The sequence below is a fragment of the Glycine max genome, chromosome 16 (assembly GCF_000004515.6).
Source record: "Glycine max cultivar Williams 82 chromosome 16, Glycine_max_v4.0, whole genome shotgun sequence".
Lineage (NCBI taxonomy): Eukaryota > Viridiplantae > Streptophyta > Magnoliopsida > Fabales > Fabaceae > Glycine > Glycine max.
In genome coordinates, this window is record NC_038252.2 from 197,681 (window position 1) to 216,957 (window position 19,277).

Below are 19,277 nucleotides of genomic sequence, written 5' to 3' on the forward strand. Positions count from 1 at the left end.
TTGGCTGAAAATGATGTTTTGATACTACACTATCCTATGTTCAAAGAAAATAAGGATGAGAGGAAAATCTAATGGATGCATGTGTTGATTCTCATTCGTGCTTTTCTTTGGTGCAAAATATTACTTCTTTCAAGAGGTTAGGAGGAAGGTCTATTTGGGTATATACCTGTGAGGCGAATCAAGTTGCAGATGAATTAGTCAGATTTTATCATTCCCTAGAGGGATAGATAAGAGTTTTTGAGCTTATTCCATTTTTCTTGTATAACGCCGTTTCGGTGGACATTTTTTCTAGCGTGTTTCTTCACACTTTTTTGTTGTTCCTTAGGGGGTTTCCTCCTTTTTTCCAAAAGAAAAATATATTCTAAGACCATCTTATAAAATCATTAAATTACTTCCAAAAAAAAAATCCTCTCTTTCACCATCACTAAAAATATGAAAATAGAGTTCAAAAAATTCAAAAGCAAGGTCATTAGACATTTGTCACAGCACGATGAAAAAAGAAAATGGGAATACAGAACTGTCACATGGAAGCTAGAATAAAGAGATTTAACTTGTTATCAAGAGCTCTAAAATGGAAATTTTGGTACATTCAAAATCCCCCTAAGACGTGGTCACACCCATCTAGCTAGTTAGGATGAAATGCCAACTAAAAACGTACATTGCCGTAAATTCTACAAAAGGCCAACTACAATACAACGTACGCTGGGGTGGGTAAGGCCTTCAATTCTACAGGCGAACGAATCATCAATTCAAGAATTAGGCACCACGAGACATTTTCATCCTTGGCATTGCCTTCTTCATTTGACGAGCACGCTCTTTTGCTTCTTTCTTTCGAACAGCCTCTGCACTGAGCTTTGCCTCAGCCTCCTCCACCATCTTTTTCCTCTCTGCTTTTCTTCTCTGCATGGCTTCTTGCTGCGCATTTCGGAGTTCTTTCTGTGCTTCTAGAGCAGCCTTTTGTCGTGCAGCCTCTGTTTTAGACCGAGCCTGAATTATCAACACAAATCAATTAAGGATCATTCATAAAAAGTTCATAAATTACAAGTCAAGCATACTTGGTAACATGACTTCCCCACCTGAGAACTTAATTTGTATCGTCCGATCAAGTCAATATAATACGGAACAAGAGCCACCAGTCGAGTCATATCAGCCATGTCCTTAGCAGCTGGAAGCACAAACTTGAACAACAATATCTTTTTGTGTATACCAGGGTGCTGGTCGGAGAAATGCAATGAAATTAAACCTTTTCCAAATTTCTCAAAAGCTTTCTCACCAAAAACCTGCAGTATATCAATAATAGCCATTTTTGAGTGCAATAAATAAACTTCAACTTTGACAGGGTGTGAAATTGTGCAGATGAAATATGACCAATATTTACCATAGCAAACTTGAAACATCACGTAGTCCTGAATATGATTGCACGCATTAAATGAAACCAAATGTAACGAAGCTACTTTTCCAGCAAATTAAAACACTTGTGCATGGTCAGTTCACATATAATCATATATGGCATCAAAAAAATGTCACTAATACGCACTAGCAATCAATGTAAAGAACAAGAAGAACCAAGGAGGGTGCCAACTTATATCAGAGAAACAACCACGTGAAGTGTTGAACACGATAAATAATGCTCCTCAATATACAACTATTATCAGTCATAGTACTGTTTTAAGTTTAACACACCCCATCTCAAGATCTCTACAAGTGACACAATTAACCAAAATATGACAATTTAACAAGAGATAACAAATCTACAAGTCTATATGACCTTTGTTAAAATATATGAAAACATCTTATAATAACTTGTATTAGAATATTTTTTAGGATTAGTTTCCCTACTTCCCATTATCTCTTAAGGATTGCACTGAGTATTTCCTTATCTTATAATTTGTTTCCCTAATTAGTTAGGATTGTGGTTATTATAAATAAGGATTAGTGCTTAATGATTTATAAAGCACACCAATGCACTGCAATATATTTCATTTCATAATAGAATACTACACAAAGCCATTATTCTTTCTATTCTTTCCCTCAATACTTAAAACTCCATAATTTTAACACAGTATCAAAGCGGAACCATCATCTATGACCTGTTCTGTAACTACCCTGCTACATAGCCCCCTAAAATTTAGTGTTTTACTTTATTTTCATGATTCTTCCTTCAAATGAATTGTCTCACTTGCTGTGTTTCTTCTCTGACATTTGGGCACCATTGCCATGTCTTGGTTGTGTTCTTCATTCTGACCATCTCTTTCACAGGTTTTGTCCACCGTTGTAATATCCTTGATGTGCCCTAACACTTGTGTTTCTCTCCAGAACTCTCCTCTGACGTGAATTTACTACCGTGTTTCACACAATTTCATGACCCTTGTTTCTCTCAAGATTTTGATATCCTCCACTGTGCATTTTTTCCAGCATGTTTCAAACAAATTCTAGCTCCAAGTTTTCTACAAGAAATAATCACCTGTCATGCATTTTATAGCGTATTTCAGATAAATTCTGGTCTCCGAGTTTCTTTCTGCGTTTAAATCTCCACCATGGAGCACTTTTGGCCTGTTTCAGAAAGATTCCGCCTCTGAGCTTGAGTTCCAGCCTCTTAAGTTTCTGACATGTTTCAGCCTTCTGCAATTGACGCCACTACCAGGAAATTTTTTTCCAGCAACATCACTGCCATCAAAACTGCTATATGTCAATTTATTAGTCCGCAAAATCTTAGGACCATCAAAGTTAAGATGCACTCTCACATGCTATTATTGGGCATACATGGTTTTCCATGCATCGCAGTCCTCCATCACACGTGGCAATGCATCATGTTCGACTTTGGTCTATCTGACTCATGCTTGATGTGCAATCCTCTGCTACACATAGGAATGCCTCATGGCAAATTTTGTTCTATCTGACTCATGCTTGATGTGGCGCTACCTCATCCTGAATCTGCCAATGGCTCATCAGTTTCCAGGTTCATGGCTCCTTATTTAGTTTTTTTTCCCACTATTTGGTTCATTTTCTCTCTCCTCATGTTGACCCATGATTGCCCTCTACTCAGATCTTCCCTCTTTGGTTCAAATCATACACTAGGATCAGAGAAAATAACTTGGCCACAGCCTCAAAACTTCCCTAAAGAAACCAGCTTTGGGAGATAAGGTTGGCTTAGTGGGGGGTGGGGAGGGGAGGCCGCGGGTTTGAATCCCCCCACTGACATTTCTTAGTAAGCTTTAGCTTGAAGGGGGAGTATTAGAATATCATATCTTAGAATATCTTAAATTATCCTTTAGGATTAGTTTTCCTATTTTCCATTATCTCGTAGGATTGGTGACCATATTTCTTTATCTCATTATCTGTTTCCCTAATTGATTAGGAAAATGATTAGTATAAATAAGTTTTTATATACACATGAATACAAATATAAAATACAGTCTACTAGATTTGATTACATAACAGAATATTATACAAAGTATCTCTTCTCATTATCCTTTCCTCATAATCTCAACAACCTTGAAACTTGAAACTTAGGCTATCACCTTTTTTTATTGACAAATGTTCGTTGTTAGTTTTTGTTAGCGAAGGGATTCAAACCTGGGACTCCCCCCACCTATCTCCCTTAGACCAACCTTATATCTCCACTCAAGCTATGTATCAACTTGACCTATAGGATATATCTAACGCATTTGCAGCCTAGCAGCAAGAAAGGCTAATGATTGCTCTAGCTCTTGATATAAAATTATCAACGGTGAGCAAAGAGAAATAAAAGATTAATGACTAATGGGGAACCTGATCAATGACGGCATCGGTGATCAAATCATTAGCGACCTCCTTGGACTCAGAAATGACAGCGAGGTCATCAGCGACCCACTTACGGGCAGTGGCAGTGGCAGTGGCAGTGGCAGAGGGAGCCGAGAGAAGGGTACCGAACCTCTGCAAATCCGTGACATCCTTGTGCATGGCCTTGGCGACCTTCTTCTTGGCCATGGCGAAAACGACATGATCCATGGCGTCGTCGTTCATGTAGACCTCGAAGGCGATCTCGTCCCTGCAAGGAACGATCATGTTGTAGATCCTGGCGATGAGATCGTGCCTGCTCTTCAACTCCAGAGTGGCAAGCAACCCCTGGCAGTACCTTCTCCCGCTCGCGTAGTACTTGAACGTCGTCTGGCCTTCCTTCAGCAGCAGTGGCGCTTCCTCCTCGTCTACACCGTCGCCGATCCACAAGAGGCTGAAATTCTTCTCGAAGATCGAATCCTTCGCCGCGAACTGCGCCGCCCACGACAGCGCGATGTTCTCGTTCTCGCGCTTCCCGGAGAAGTAATTGATTGCGAACATGATAAGAAAGCTTCCGCAGATGATCTCCACGGAGAAGGAGCGAGGAGGGTTGGGGGTTGGAGGGGTTTGAGTGGTGGTGGCGTTTTCGGGGGATTTGGGATCGGAGGGAGGCTCGGGGGAGGAGTGTTCCACGGGGACGCCTTCGAATTCATCGTCGTCCCAAAAATCGAAGGGAGGGAATTTGGGGAGATCCGAAGGTGGAGGCTGGGGAGTGGGAGTAGGGTCGGAGAGGGGGGGTGATCGGAGAGAGGCTGGATGGATGGAAGAGTCTTCCAAGTCGTCATCGTCGTCTTCGGCTTCAAAGCCTTCGAAATGAGAATCTGAATCTGCCTGAGCCAAGGCAAGGATGAGAGAGATGATGCAGAGTAAGACCAACAAGAGAGATGAGAGACTCGGATTTCCCATACTCAGAAACAATACCTAATTCGATTACACAAGACACATTCCGAGTTAAGTTAAGGCCTCATCACTCTATCATTTTTTCCTGTGTAAATTTAACTAATTAATACTATCATTTAATTTTATTGATTACATTTTAAATAATTGATCTTTTAAATGACTCTTTATTAAATTTTCATGTCAAAATGAAAGAAATGGTATCATTAAATAATAAGAGTGTTTGTTTATGACTTGTTTCGTTTCATCAATCAACTTGAGAGGATTTTTTATGTTGCTATTTAAGAAATTTGTCTTGATGTATTTTGAGAGTGAGTTTGGGTTATATTTTAGGTCATCTAAGCTCAAATTAATGTCAAATATATTTTTAAACAATTTATACTACTCATATTGTATTGATATCATTTATCTTAAAATATATATTAGTTGTGGTTATATGCTCTAATTTTATAATTTAACTATGACTTAATTACCAAATTAATTTCTAAAATATTTTAAATTAGCCTCTAAATTTTTAAACGCTTCAATTAAGTTTTTTAATTTTAAAAAACATCTCAATCATATCCTTTTCGTCTAACTAAAATGTGGGAATTATTTTTATATCCCTTTCAATTATGGACAAAGATAATGGAAGGACTAGAAACGTAAGAGGAAGAATGAAATTTGGGTTATAATTATAGAATTTGGATTGGAGAGGTTAAAGAGACCCTTAAAAGTATGGACAAAGGTAAAGCTTTTGGTCCAAATTATATTCCTATTAAAGTTTAGAAGTGCATTGGAGCACCAAAAGAGGACAAAATCATAAACGAGACAAGTATCACCTTTCCCATTTGAATTCGTGTGACCTCTTAGACAGAATTTCCAAGGGAGCACTAAGAGGAGTTTGATTGAGATCAGAAATGAACCATTCCGAGAAAAACACAAGCAGTGCAATCATCTGAACATGAAGCAAACAACGGATATTAACGGTCAAAGATCACATCTCTTGTATGACACCTACAATATAATCAATTTATTAAGATGCAGAAAGTGAGGTTTCTTATACCACTTGTTGCTAGATAACCAATAGCCCATTAGTCATGGAAGAAGACGTTCACCAAGAATCTACAAAAAAAAAGGTCATTTTTTGGTTGTTCTATAGCTACTCCATCCCTGTTAATTTGGTTTTCTCAAAGAATATTAAGTTTTGCCCTTTCGTTTCTCCCCTTATAGATATCCTTGAATCAAAATGAAGTGTGATCAGTCAGTTACACAGTTCATCCACTCTATTCCGGCTTATATTACACTAAAGCAATAATCAAGGAGAAAACAAACTCCAAATGGGAAAAGGATATTCGTTGATATAACTATCGCTGAGAAATTAAGAATGGTATGAATTTACGAAAAGAAAAATGTAACATTGTCCACGGACCTTAATTAAGTTGCACTACATTTTTTGCAATTACTTGATACCAAAATTAATTCCCTGTACTTCAGTCTACTATCTCCATCTACCTAAACTTAGTCATTGACCTCTTTCATAAGCACAATTCTACTGAATCTCGTGATGTTTTGCTAGCATAATTAATAATGCTGTCTTGATATGTTTTGCTAATTTTCTGTACAGCTGAAGTAAGAAGCATTATTTGGCCATGTGTGTATTAAATTAAAAAATACTAGCATAATTACTTGACAATACCTAATTATTATTTTTTATCGACAAATATTGATTAGCAGAAAGATTCAAACCTATGATATTTTTTCTTTTCCTTCACCACTAAATGAACTTTATAACTTCTCCACTCTATGAATCTTAATAGACAAAATAATTGGGTACATTTTTTTTTCCGGGAAGCCTCACTACAAGGCTGAAACTGCAAACTTAGTTATTGATATAATAAAAAGGGCATAAAGAAATGAAATTGTAGCACGAATTGGACCGCCCATGTTTTCCGTTAGGTTAAAATATTTTATCGTCCCAACAAAATACTCAAAGTTTGTTTTCAACCCCTAAAAAAAATTCATGATTTTTGTCCTCGCAAAATTATAATATTATTTTTTGGCTCAGAATTAAATTTGAACAAATCCAAACCTATGTGATATTATTTTCAATTTAAATTTTAAAATATAATTTTTTGAAGTTTAAAATCGTCACAAATTATAAATTTTTTTTTAACAAAATCAACACAATTTCTGATGATTAAAAACTGTCACAAATTGTAGGACAAAAAATAAAAATAGATTACAAAAATCCTACCCATATTGAAATTTTGTAGCAACATTCCAAATCACAACATAGCTCAACCACCTCCATCACCAAACACCATAACAACCACCACGAAGCACCACCACCTTCACTAACCACGGCACACCTAATTTGTGTCATGGTGGATGCAATAAAATTTGAGATAAAAATGCTAAAAAAAACAGAGATTAGCACTAAAGTTTAGTCAATTTGCCATGAAATTTTTACAAGCCCCTTGTGAGGCATTTCACTGAACACGCCTCCTTACCTCCTTGAGTTCTGCAATGGTCGTCATCTTCGAAACTTGAATATCTGCAAAATGCAAAGTGGAGTTCTGCAACAACAGTTGCGAGCAAGGAGGAGGAGGATCAATGAGGGCTCTTGGTGTTAGGGATGGGATTGGTCACTATTAACTATTTTTTGCTCTCAATGACCACGGTCGACAGTCTCTGTCATTGTTACGCTGCCTTGCGTGGTGGCTGTGAAGTCAAAATCACACTGTTATCATTCTCTTCAGCAACTCTCCTCTCAAACAGCCATGGCAAAGATTAGGGTGGAAACAAAGAAGGAGCTTGTTGAAACAAAGGGAGTGACACATGTTGCACAACCCACCGCTACATAAATTGGGTTAAAATCGAACCTAACTCCAAGCCAAAAATCACGTTCTAATTTTACAGAGAGAAAAAAACGAACAGAAACTTTTGAAAGGACTAAAAGGAAACTGAGTATTTTATAAGTACGAAAAACATATCTTAACATTTCCACTAATTAACAATTTTTTTTAATAACTAATTAGATTATGGCATGTGATTCATCAATTTTTTCAAACGACCATATTTCGTAACATTTAACATTACTCAAAGAAACGGTAAAGTGCGTTACTTGATGTTATCTGTAATAAATACAACCATGCAGAATGCCACATTCAATGTCCAAAAAGATGCATCCGCTGGATGCCTTAAAATAATGAGCTTCTCATAGCTAAACATATTACATCAAAATTGTAGTTCTATTTCCACAGCAAGCAAAGTTTAGTGGATGTGAATTTCAGGAATGATGTGTGGAAAACAAAACAACAATCCATAAAACCAGAGCAAGAAACTCACTACTCCGTTGCCCTTCATTTCGGTTTGCAGTGCTATCTATTTAAGAATTGGGGAACAAAATTGGTCATGAAGTTGCAAGCCACCTTCTTAGATGTTATCCGCCTATCACATGCATGTATATCCATATTTATATTAATGACAGTAAAGTTTAATCAGTTTATCAGCACCAGCCGTAAATAACCATGGCTGTCTCGGGTGAAATTTACAGTCCAGTATCCCTGCAATGCAGACAAATTCCAAGTATTTAGCATATGTAATTATTTTCAAATGCATTATCAAATAAAGAATAAAAAGTATAATGGAAAAGTATAATGGAGGACAAACACATTGAAGACATTCTCAAGGTTGGCTGATCAAATAACGGTAATCATGTGAACAAATTACATCTACAAAGACCACACGGTGTATGGGTGAACTCTAACTTATCCATGAAGGCAGATTCATTTAATAGGAAGGTCGGTCTAATCATTAACATGTATATTTTTTCCTTTCATTGGCTATGCTAATGAATCAATCATCTAAACACAAACCTATAAGGACAAAAATAAATGAGCACCAAAGCAGCAAGTAGCATCCCGTCTATATCCCATTCCTCTGTAGACACGATTGTCATTATAAACAAATCCTATATTTTGGATCTTTTGATCCTACTTACTAACTAACTATCCTAAACTGATTTTATAGATAAACTTCAAATGCTTGACTTGTTTTTTTCCTTTGTAGACAAGGCTATGTCAATATAAACAAATCCAACATCTTGACTCATTTGATCCTACTATCCTAAAGTGATTTGATAGGTAAAATGCTTTACTCATTTATTTTTTAAGTTGATCTAAACTAAAATTTGCACAAAATTAGATCTCAACATTTATCAACACCAATAAATGACATCATAGCAGCTGAAGTCTCACCTCTCCCATTTGAATTGGTATGACCTCGTAGAATTTCTAAAGGAACAATAAGAGGATTTTGATTGAGATCAGAATAAACCATTCCATGAAAAACATATGCAGTGCAGTCATCTGAACATGAAGCAAATAAGGGATACGAGCGATGAAAGATGACATTGTTGATATCTTTTGGGTGACACCTGCAATGTAATCAAATTATTAAAAATAATCCAGGTCATGACATTAAAATACAGAAAATGAGGTTTCTTATCAAATTGTTGTCAAATAATTAATAGCTCATTAACCAATTAACCAATAACATACAAACAAACCATAGTTATTTTTTATGTTCTCTGCTCCCTGTTAGTTTATTCTTTTAAAAGAATGAAGATAAATTAGTTAGACAGTTACATGGGTCAGTTAGGAGTTAGTTGCTATAAATAGCAGTGCGGATACTGCAGTGATATAGATTTTTGGGAAACCTCATTGTGGAAGAGAGGATTGAGACTGTTGAATTATCAGTAGTCATTACAAAATAACAGGTTTTCCCCCTCTCTGCCTCTGTGTACTACTGTGAGTTTTTTTTTTTAATTCTGATACAATTTGTATCAACTGGTATCAAAGCAAGGTTATTGGTGTCTCAAAAAGGACTATCTATGTAGGGTTCTGACTGATGGAGTGTTCTGACCAACGAGAAAGATGAGAGAAGTGTCATAAGTGTGAGCAGCCAAGATGTCAGCTCTCATGGGTTGTGCTATGAGAGGGACTTGGGTATTATGAGGTGATGCTTGGGGGGGTATTTAAGCCCCCCCCCCCCCCCCAAACAGCTAGCTTTTAAGGGCGTGTTCCCCAAGTACTTGGGTGCTTATCAGCACGATCATACAAAAAATTGGTAAATGACAAAAATAACAAGGAATAGTTTAACAGAACATATAGAACCTCCCACAGGTCTCGCTTTCAATCAATCAACTTCTTATTGTTTCTTCCTTAAGGAAAATGATTTCCTCCTCCATTCAGAGAGCTCTGTAGCCCATACTGTATAATATAAGCAGAGAACCACTCTGACAGAAAAGAATGTAACGAGTTTGACATTGCTTTCAATTAGCAGATAAAATAGAAAGACTTACTTAAGAATTTTATATGGTTTAGATGAAAGGTCCATGTCAAACCAACACATCTTCCCCTCTTTGCTACCCACAATTAAATTATCACCTGCATGCAATGTGTACGGAAACAATTATGATGAATAATTTTCTGTATTAATGAGTAGAAGAGAAACAGATTACAATATAATTTTCATAATAACAATAACCATACCTCCAGGATGAACTGCAATGGATGAAGCTTCACGAAGCCCAGTATCAAGCTTTTTTATGATCTTGGTCTTCAGTAAATCATACACACGAACACTCTTTTTGGTACAAACAAAGAAGATGGAACGGGATGGATGGAAGGTTGACCTAACAGCAAGTCCATGTAATTTGAATGGAAGTCTTTGCGTAAGCTTTTTGGATAACTGGTGTATCAGAACTGCTCTTGATTCACGTAAAGAAATTGTAAAGGAAAAACGCAGCCCAACCCCCAGTTTAACATCTTATACCTTTAAGTTTCATTTCATCCACTTAAGATAACAAATCAGCTAAAAAGTTGGCAATCGAGAACTAGTTTAGTACAGTTTGTTTACAGTCAGTTCCTTGGATAAAGTACCCACACACAAAACACAGCCATTAATGGCACATGACAAATAACATCTCAAGTCTACATGGTTATATTTATAAACATGTCAAAAGCCAGCCATGGCTCGTGCTGTGTTGAACAAAATAAGACAAACATCAAGGTATATTGCAGAAATGTGTGTGTAATGAAAGCATGTGCATATTTATGGGCATACACCCAACAAGAAGCAAATAAATTTCAAAAGAATAGCAAAAAAATCTTAAAAAGATAATATTTTCATAAACAATCATTATTACTGAGACAATGACAATGCAATCATTGTTGTCAAGAAATAAACCAATGAATAATGAGGTATGCATCAATTGCCCAGAGGAAACACTCAAAGGATATCTGCTGGCATCACTGTCGAAAAGTAGTCACCTTTCCGGTGCCATTCTACAGCAGTAACAGTCTGCATAGACACACCCGCTAACATTTAATTGAACAAGAAAACTTCAATCAACAAGCAAACTGAAAAAGAAATGGAGACAAATATGGAAATACCTTAAAGTGCCTTAACCTTAAACCCATATGTTTATCATCTTTAAGCCAGCTTACACTAGGTGCTTTGTTGCCTGCAAACACAAGCATAGTTAGAAAATAACAGAACCACCAGCATGGGCCATAAAAAATCATCAACATTGATGCAAATAGCAAGTCAATATCCACCCATCATGACCAGTTAGGTTTTACAATTTGAGCTGAATTTTCCCCCTTCAATTAAAAGTTTAGTTAGGGATTCATAGGCCAAAATGAGAGTTGGGATATCTTGGAGCCTTCTTTTGAATGTTTAGATTAAAACCAAAGAAGTGACAACAACACTAACCAGAGTCATCTGATGCTGTAGACGAGTCAACCCAGAGAAGCTCCTTAATCCGTTTCTGCTCTTCTTCATCCCCCAAACAAGTGTTAAGTAGAAGTACATCTTGGCCCCTAAATCAAAGAAAGATTTACCCTAGATTTATTTTCACAATCCAGCCATATATATATATATATATATATATACACACACACACACACACACACACATTAAAGGAGGAGACATTTAAGAATATATAGAACAAAAAATATATGAACCTTTATAGAAAATAAAATTTGACTTACACAGAAACGGCCAAAAGATGAATATCAGGCAGAGGATTCCAAGCAACACAGCTAACAGATTCACCAACCTCCCACCGCCTAAGACATCTGCCAGTTTCAACCTCCCAGATACGGACAGTTCCATCACGTGAACCTTTGCAGATAACAGAAAATAAGGGACCCATCTCCATCCCACCTTAATTGAAACCAAAAGATATGTTATCAATATTCATACCTGAAGCCATCCATTGTCCTGAAGCTTCGAGTGAAATTGATGTAACAGCATCTTCATGGCCTTTATACTCGATATAGCAAGTTGTGGGATAAGGCTTAAGCTCTTTTCGACTTGGAAGCTTTGGCTTTAAAGATTCAGGATCAATATTGAGCTAGACCACAGAAAGAAAAGAAGAAGTAAATGAATTAAACCAGTTATATTATATTATATTATACACACACACACATATATAAGTCAGCAAGGAATTAAGAATTTTGCAAATTAGTTCTTCGATATAGATATTTCACTCACGCGTTTTTTCCGAACTCGAGGGCACAAGTACAAATCCAAACACCGTTCAAAGCAGTCTTTCATAGCATTCTCATATGCAGGAATGCTCCTCATAGATGCAAACCTGATCAAGTCATATTTATTAGTTCAACTGTATACAATGGGAGCAGCACAAATGTTTGCCCTGAAAACACGGTACCTTTTTGGAATAAACTTGGGGCGGTCTTCCTCAAACATCAATTGATAAGAATTGATCTCTTCTTGGGTTGGAATGTACTCTAGAGGAGGATTATATGACTCATCATGGCCTAAGAAGCAAAATTAAATTATTAACATTGAAGATATATCAAAGTCAAAGGCAAAACCCATATTATCTATTGGTAAATTTTGGAACTCCAAAATTTAATACCAGGTAATTTCTGCTTTGGGGCAGGAATGTAAGCCAAATGATTTGCTCTTTCTGTTGAACCAGAATCATCTCCCCACAAGTGATATGGACCATCTTCCTCTTTTGGCTTGTCGAAAGTGATTAATCCCTGACGGATTGCTCTAACATACTGTACAACCTGTAGAATCATGGAAGTGTATGAGTGATTAGAAAAACCAATTTGCTTTCATCGTATAGCCTGAATCATTTCCACACTAGTAAATGAAGTACTGGTTACCTTTTTAGCTTCCCACTTTGAAGGAATAAACCTTCTTTTTGGTTCAGGTGCATTAGACAATGGATGTTTGGCATCTTCCCATTTAAACCAGTCAACACTATCCTGGAATATTAGAAAGGAGAAATGAAATTAAGGAACAAAACTATGCATACTAATTGTATTTAAATCATACTCAAGATCAGTGGCCTAAAGGACAAAAAAAGAGATAGAAAGCAAATACTTACTGGATATGGATCAAAGTCAGAATGGGGTGCCCGATTCTTGAGCAGTCTACGGACGAGTTTGATTTCATCTTTCGTCAACTCGACTACCTCATCATTGTACTCATCATAGATCTTCCGCCTTAAATGTTTAATAATAATGCAGACAAATCAAAGGTGTTTTCTTGAAGGAAGGTAACATTAATAAAACTAGCAAGAATATTCCCCCCACAGAAGTATGTGTAATAACAAGAAAAGGAAACCAATAGCATCACAACAGGAATCATGCAAAAACAAACTAGGCTACCTTTGTAACACAACCACAAAATAGCCTAGTCATGACTATCTTGGAAATCTAAGGTCAATGGTAAGGCGGTGGGGCCAGACAACATACCTATTGAAGTGTGGAAAACTCTTGGAGATAGAGGTCTTGAGTGGCTCACCGAACTCTTTAACGAAATTATGAGGTCAAAACGCATGCCGGAGGAATGGAGGAGAAGCACGTTAGTGCCAATCTATAAGAACAAGGGGGATATACAAAATTGTGCAAATTATAGGGGAATCAAGCTCATGAGTCATACCATGAAATTATGGGAAAGAGTGATCGAACGGAGATTAAGAAAGGAGACTCAAGTTACTGAGAATCAATTTGGTTTCATGCCGGGAAGGTCGACCATGGAAGCGATTTATTTATTACGGCGGGTGATGGAGCAATATCGCATGGCCCAACAAGACTTGCACTTGATTTTTATTGACTTGGAGAAAGCGTATGATAGAGTGCCTAGAGAGATTTTGTGGAAAGCTCTAGAGAAGAAAGGGGTTAGGGTTGCATATATTCGAGCTATCCAAGATATGTATGATAGGGTATCGACTAGTGTTAGGACACAGGGTGGAGAGTCAGATGATTTTCCCATCACAATTGGTTTACATCAAGGGTCAACCCTTAGCCCCTACCTTTTTACCTTAATTCTGGATGTCCTCACGGAACAAATCCAAGAGATAGTGCCGAGATGCATGCTTTTTGCAGATGACATAGTCCTCCTTGGAGAGTCGAGGGAGGAGTTGAATGAGAGGTTGGAAACTTGGAGACGAGCTCTAGAAACACATGGCTTTCGCCTAAGCAGAAGCAAATCGGAGTATATGGAATGTAAGTTCAACAAAAGAAGGAGGGTTTCTAACTCAGAGGTGAAAATAGGAGACCATATTATCCCTCAAGTCACACGGTTTAAATATCTTGGGTCTGTAATACAGGATGATGGGGAAATTGAAGGGGATGTGAATCATCGCATTCAAGCAGGATGGATGAAATGGAGAAAAGCATCGGGGGTGTTATGTGATGCAAAGGTACCGATCAAGCTAAAGGGAAAGTTTTATCGGACTGCAGTAAGACCGGCGATTTTGTACGGAACAGAATGTTGGGCGGTCAAGAGCCAACATGAGAATAAAGTCGGTGTAGCGGAGATGAGGATGTTGCGGTGGATGTGTGGTAAGACTCGACAGGATAAAATTAGAAACGAAGCTATTAGAGAGAGGGTTGGAGTAGCGCCTATTGTAGAGAAGATGGTGGAAAATAGACTTAGGTGGTTTGGGCATGTAGAGAGAAGACCGGTAGACTCTGTAGTGAGGAGAGTAGACCAGATGGAGAGAAGACAAACAATTCGAGGCAGAGGAAGACCCAAAAAGACTATAAGAGAGGTTATAAAAAAGGATCTCGAAATTAATGGTTTGGATAGAAGTATGGTACTTGATAGAACATTATGGCAGAAGTTGATCCATGTAGCCGACCCCACCTAGTGGGATAAGGCGTTGTTGTTGTTGTTGTAATATTTCAATGATAATTATTATTAAACTGAACTCTTTACAACAATAATGACTACAAAAACCAAATGTCACCTTTATGTTCTGGCCAAAATCAATTATTCAGTGAGTCCATTTAATTATAAATCCTTTTTAATAGTTTTACCTAGAGTTTCTATCAATCTGCCTCTACCTCTCATGTTATTGAACTATGCTCCATGTGACCAACTCTTCTAACAGAACCCTCTATTAGTGATGGTAGATTGGGATGTTTACCATTCAGTTAATCTTTAGGAATTTGAATTTGTATTAAGGAATTTTATCCTAATTAGGGATTTGGCTTTATCTTTCAGATTTTTTTAGATTTTTAGATTAGAAGCACCTTCTATTAGATTTAGTTGGTTTGGGTTTTATCTTTTCAGATTTATTAGATTCTGTTGGTCTATATATAAAATGTCAATGTAAACCTTGATCAAAGTTTTTGCATTTGAATAATAATAATTTCTATTCAGTAAGTATCTAAGATTTGAGTCAGAGGAACACTCTATCCTACAGAAGCACTCTATGTTATTATTCAGGAGCACTTCCTCTCATGTTTAAAAATCTTATGCATGATTCTACCTACGTTTCCACTGTTGATCTTTGGTAGACATATTTAGTGTGCATTTGGTTGAACTTGTTTAGAAGAAATAATGTGTATTTTTCCCAGCTTCTTAAAAGAGCTCTTCATTGTTGTATTGAAAACTGTCCAGTTTACCTTATCTATTGTAAGTCTGCTTTTTGCTTTGGAGATTAAAAAAAACAGCATGTTGATTCGAATTTTAGGCTTCAACATTATAGAAAACATGCCAAATGTGAGTATCCAAATAAAAGAATGCAATAATGGAAATTGAAATGAAGAAAATAAGTAATGCAGACATATGAAACTAACCAATTCTTAGAATCATCAACACTTGCAAGAAATGAATCCAACTTGTCTTGCTTTTCCTTTTTCTTAATCTTTTTTCCCTTGATGTCGTATCCAATATGAGGTTCATCCTCATACCACTTCAATGGCACATCTCCCACGGTGTTTCGAGGAGCCACCTATGAAAAGGAAAAACAAAGTCAGCAAAACCAAAGCCAAATCATAAATATTAGAAGACGATGACAACAATGACAACCTCATCCTCGGAGGAGTCACTCTCAGCTCCTTCCAGATGGAGATCAGAGCTCTCACTTCCACCGTCTTCTTCATTAACAGTGTCCTGAAAGGATTGCTTCTAAGCATATTAGTTATAGCTAAGCGAATAGAACAACAAGATAGCACTTCTAGCTAAGCATGCTAAAGTTATTTTATCAAGAACAAAATTGAAGTGATGCACCTCGTATTGAGATGATTCATTTTCTGCAGATTCTACAACGCCGGAGCTACCATTTTCAGGTGAAGCGTCTTCTAATTCCGATTGGGATTGAGAATCCAGCGAGACAGAAGATTCGTGGTGATCATCGGCTGAAGAGTCCTACAAACAGAATATGCGAGTGCGCGTGTATAGCATTAGTATAGTTACAAAGTTAGGTGAATTAACAGACCCTTGAGGATAGAGTACCTCGTAATCAGAGTCGGAATCGGATAGTGTTGGTGAAGGAAGCGGAGCAACTCCCTCCTCTTCAGCGTGGGCATGCTTCTTCGCCTTCATCTTCAAAATCACAAGTTAGGGTTTTGTTTGGAGGAGGTAAAGGGTTTTAGTTTTACCCACACTTTCGGCTTCTTTGCTAAGGCCCAATCATCAATATCTATTTCTCTGTTTAAATTCATTATTCTTTATGATGTTTAATGGTTATTATTTACTACTTTTATCCTCACTTTTCAGTAAACACATCTCTTTTCTTGACAATTAGTATTTAACATAAATATTTATTTTTATATAATTAAAATTCCAATAAACAAATATCTGTTAATATATGAATTATATTATAATATATATTTATATTTATCTATTATATAAAAAAGATTGTATATAATTAAAAGTCGATCGTCACATCACACTCTCTACCTCATTATCAAATTAAACTAGTTCTAATTATATACAATCTAATTCATTCTTAAAAAAAAGTATACGTGTATAAAATAATAATAATAATAATATAATTTAAAATCAATATTAATGTAATTTTTTCGGTTACATTGGATAATCATCTAATTGAATTAATATTAAGGGTCAAAAAAATATTTTTATTTTTACAAAAACTAAGTTAATATAACATAACATTCGTATAATTGAAACCTAGTATGTTTTCATTAGGTAATGAATAACAAAATACTAAAGTACTAATCTTCATGAAATGTAAAAGACCATAATAGTGAATAATAAACTTCCTATTTTCCGATCGCACGCGCCGTCACCAAGGTGAACTTTCCAAAAACTTCATATTTTCCTTACATCACCTAGTAGAAAACAAACTTGACCTATCAATCATGTCTATGGAGTAAAATAGTGAATATATCTCTAAACAACACATCATTTTCAACTCATGTCTATCAATCAATATAGGCATTTAATCGATCAATCTTCATCTTCATGAATATATTCTTAAATTTATATGGTTTCTTCATTCACTAATTTTATCTTCAATACATTAATAAAATATTAAATTAATAAGTATTTTCAGATGTACTAATTTTAATTGTTTAAATTTTTATAAATTTTTTTATTGAAACTTGATTGTTGAGAATATAAAATTAAATTCAGATATATAAATTTAATTATTTGAAAATATCTAGTAATACTTATTATGGATCCCCCTCCAAAAGGTGTCTCATTTCGTCATATTCTCGGAGAATGCAACAAAAAAAATTAGCTTATATATGGGACATGATTTTTCTTCTTTGATTGGCCCGCCAACATTTGATGTGGATTTGTTAGAAGCTGATACTTCAACTATTTGTTAGTTTTGCTTTTGATTTTGAGTGTTAGCCACTCTATGTAAAAATAAATAAAAATAGATATGGAGTTTAAACATGAATGAGACACTGTTAAGGCATCCAAAAGGTAAAGTAAATCTTGTTAACTATTGGATATTACCAAAGAAAAGTGCTACGCGTGCAATAATTTGTACAATAATTTATATATTATATTTTGTGTTTATCTCTCTCTTTCATCTTATCATTTATTACATTTTAAATTCAAATTTATCTTCCTTTTATCTCATTCTCTCTCTTAGTTGTATATTTTATTTTACAAGTATAATTTCTCGTTAAGAAACCTTTAATGTAAATAGATGTTGTGGTTCCTTCACTTCCAATGTATGGAGCGTTAACGTGTTCGTAAGCTTAATAACATCTTTGGATTCTTGTTTTGCCTCTCAAACGGATTTATGAGCCATCTTCAATGGTCTTAGGCTAGTCTTGGCTAAAGGCTTCACTAGAATTTGTCATTGAATTAATCTCATCAAGGACTTCTCATTCTCAATAGGAAGCCCATATTGTCTCATTTGTTTACTTCTTAGCCTGACAAGCCTATGAGGTTGAGTGGAATTTTGTCCTTAGGGAATCAAACTATGTAGCTGATTGTTTCACAAAACATGGTCTTTCTTTGGACTATGATAATTTATTTTTTGATGATTTTCTACATTATGTGGAAAGCGCTCTGTCCTTTTCAGCCATGATGGTTAGGGATCAACTGTAATTTGGTTGTTTTTGGGCTTTTAGCCCTTTGTATCATAAAAAACATATTGAGCTTCAAACAATCATTGACTCGACTAAAGACTAACTAGTTTAAGTTCTTTTGTGTGTTGAGAGAGATTCCATCTTATTTAACTAATCAATAATACCATACCACATGAAAGTTCATATCAAAATATTCATTTTCCTAAACTTTGAGGGTCTGATTCTTACAAGACAACAATATGAAAGTTTATCAAGAGTAGTAATGAGTAGTTATCTCCCTTAAAACGATTTTCCCCTCTTCAAAAAATGATTCTTTTAATGTCGGAGGGTGGAATAAAATGAAAAAAAAAGTGAATTAAGATGAAAGTTTTGAATTAAAATATAATATAATAATATGGGTCTTATTTATTTCCCTTCAAAGGAATAGACTCTTTAGTTGAGAAAGGTTCTCTCTCCATCTTGGATTATTTTTTTTCCTCTTTATAAAAAAAGTTTATTTTTCTTCCACCCTTTATTTTCTTCCCTCACCATCACCACTTTTCTTCATCACCTTCACCCGACCTTTCTATGTTTGTCTATGCATGACACATTTCGCTTGATTGCTACCCTTTCCCATCTCATTTCTCCTTCCATAAAACATGTAAGAGTTGTCTATTGTAATTATGTCCAAACCATCGAAGTTACTTAGGCAGCATTGCACTGAAGTTAATTTGTGTAGCTTTTGTG

General features: G+C 35.9%; 2 protein-coding genes across 2 annotated transcripts; both read right to left on the reverse strand.

Annotated features, from left to right (window-relative positions):
• Positions 1-532: 532 nt before the first annotated feature.
• LOC100804608 (uncharacterized protein At5g49945) lies at positions 533-4,793 on the reverse strand. Its single transcript, XM_006598742.3, has 3 exons — positions 3,772-4,793; positions 1,077-1,280; positions 533-987 (listed from the first exon to the last, which is right to left on the reverse strand). The coding sequence occupies exons 1-3, from the start codon at positions 4,723-4,725 to the stop codon at positions 757-759; spliced, it is 1,389 nt and encodes a 462-aa protein (XP_006598805.1). The 5' UTR covers positions 4,726-4,793; the 3' UTR covers positions 533-756.
• A 3,076-nt stretch (positions 4,794-7,869) lies between these two features.
• LOC100818497 (ribosome biogenesis protein BOP1 homolog) lies at positions 7,870-16,674 on the reverse strand. The gene is made up of 18 exons (XM_003548591.5): positions 16,492-16,674; positions 16,267-16,404; positions 16,066-16,149; positions 15,834-15,988; positions 13,130-13,247; positions 12,906-13,007; positions 12,650-12,806; positions 12,440-12,548; positions 12,262-12,364; positions 11,971-12,121; positions 11,757-11,889; positions 11,479-11,585; positions 11,157-11,227; positions 11,004-11,064; positions 10,254-10,481; positions 10,064-10,148; positions 8,958-9,136; positions 7,870-8,264 (listed from the first exon to the last, which is right to left on the reverse strand). The coding sequence occupies exons 1-18, from the start codon at positions 16,579-16,581 to the stop codon at positions 8,179-8,181; spliced, it is 2,157 nt and encodes a 718-aa protein (XP_003548639.1). The 5' UTR covers positions 16,582-16,674; the 3' UTR covers positions 7,870-8,178.
• Positions 16,675-19,277: the final 2,603 nt, after the last annotated feature.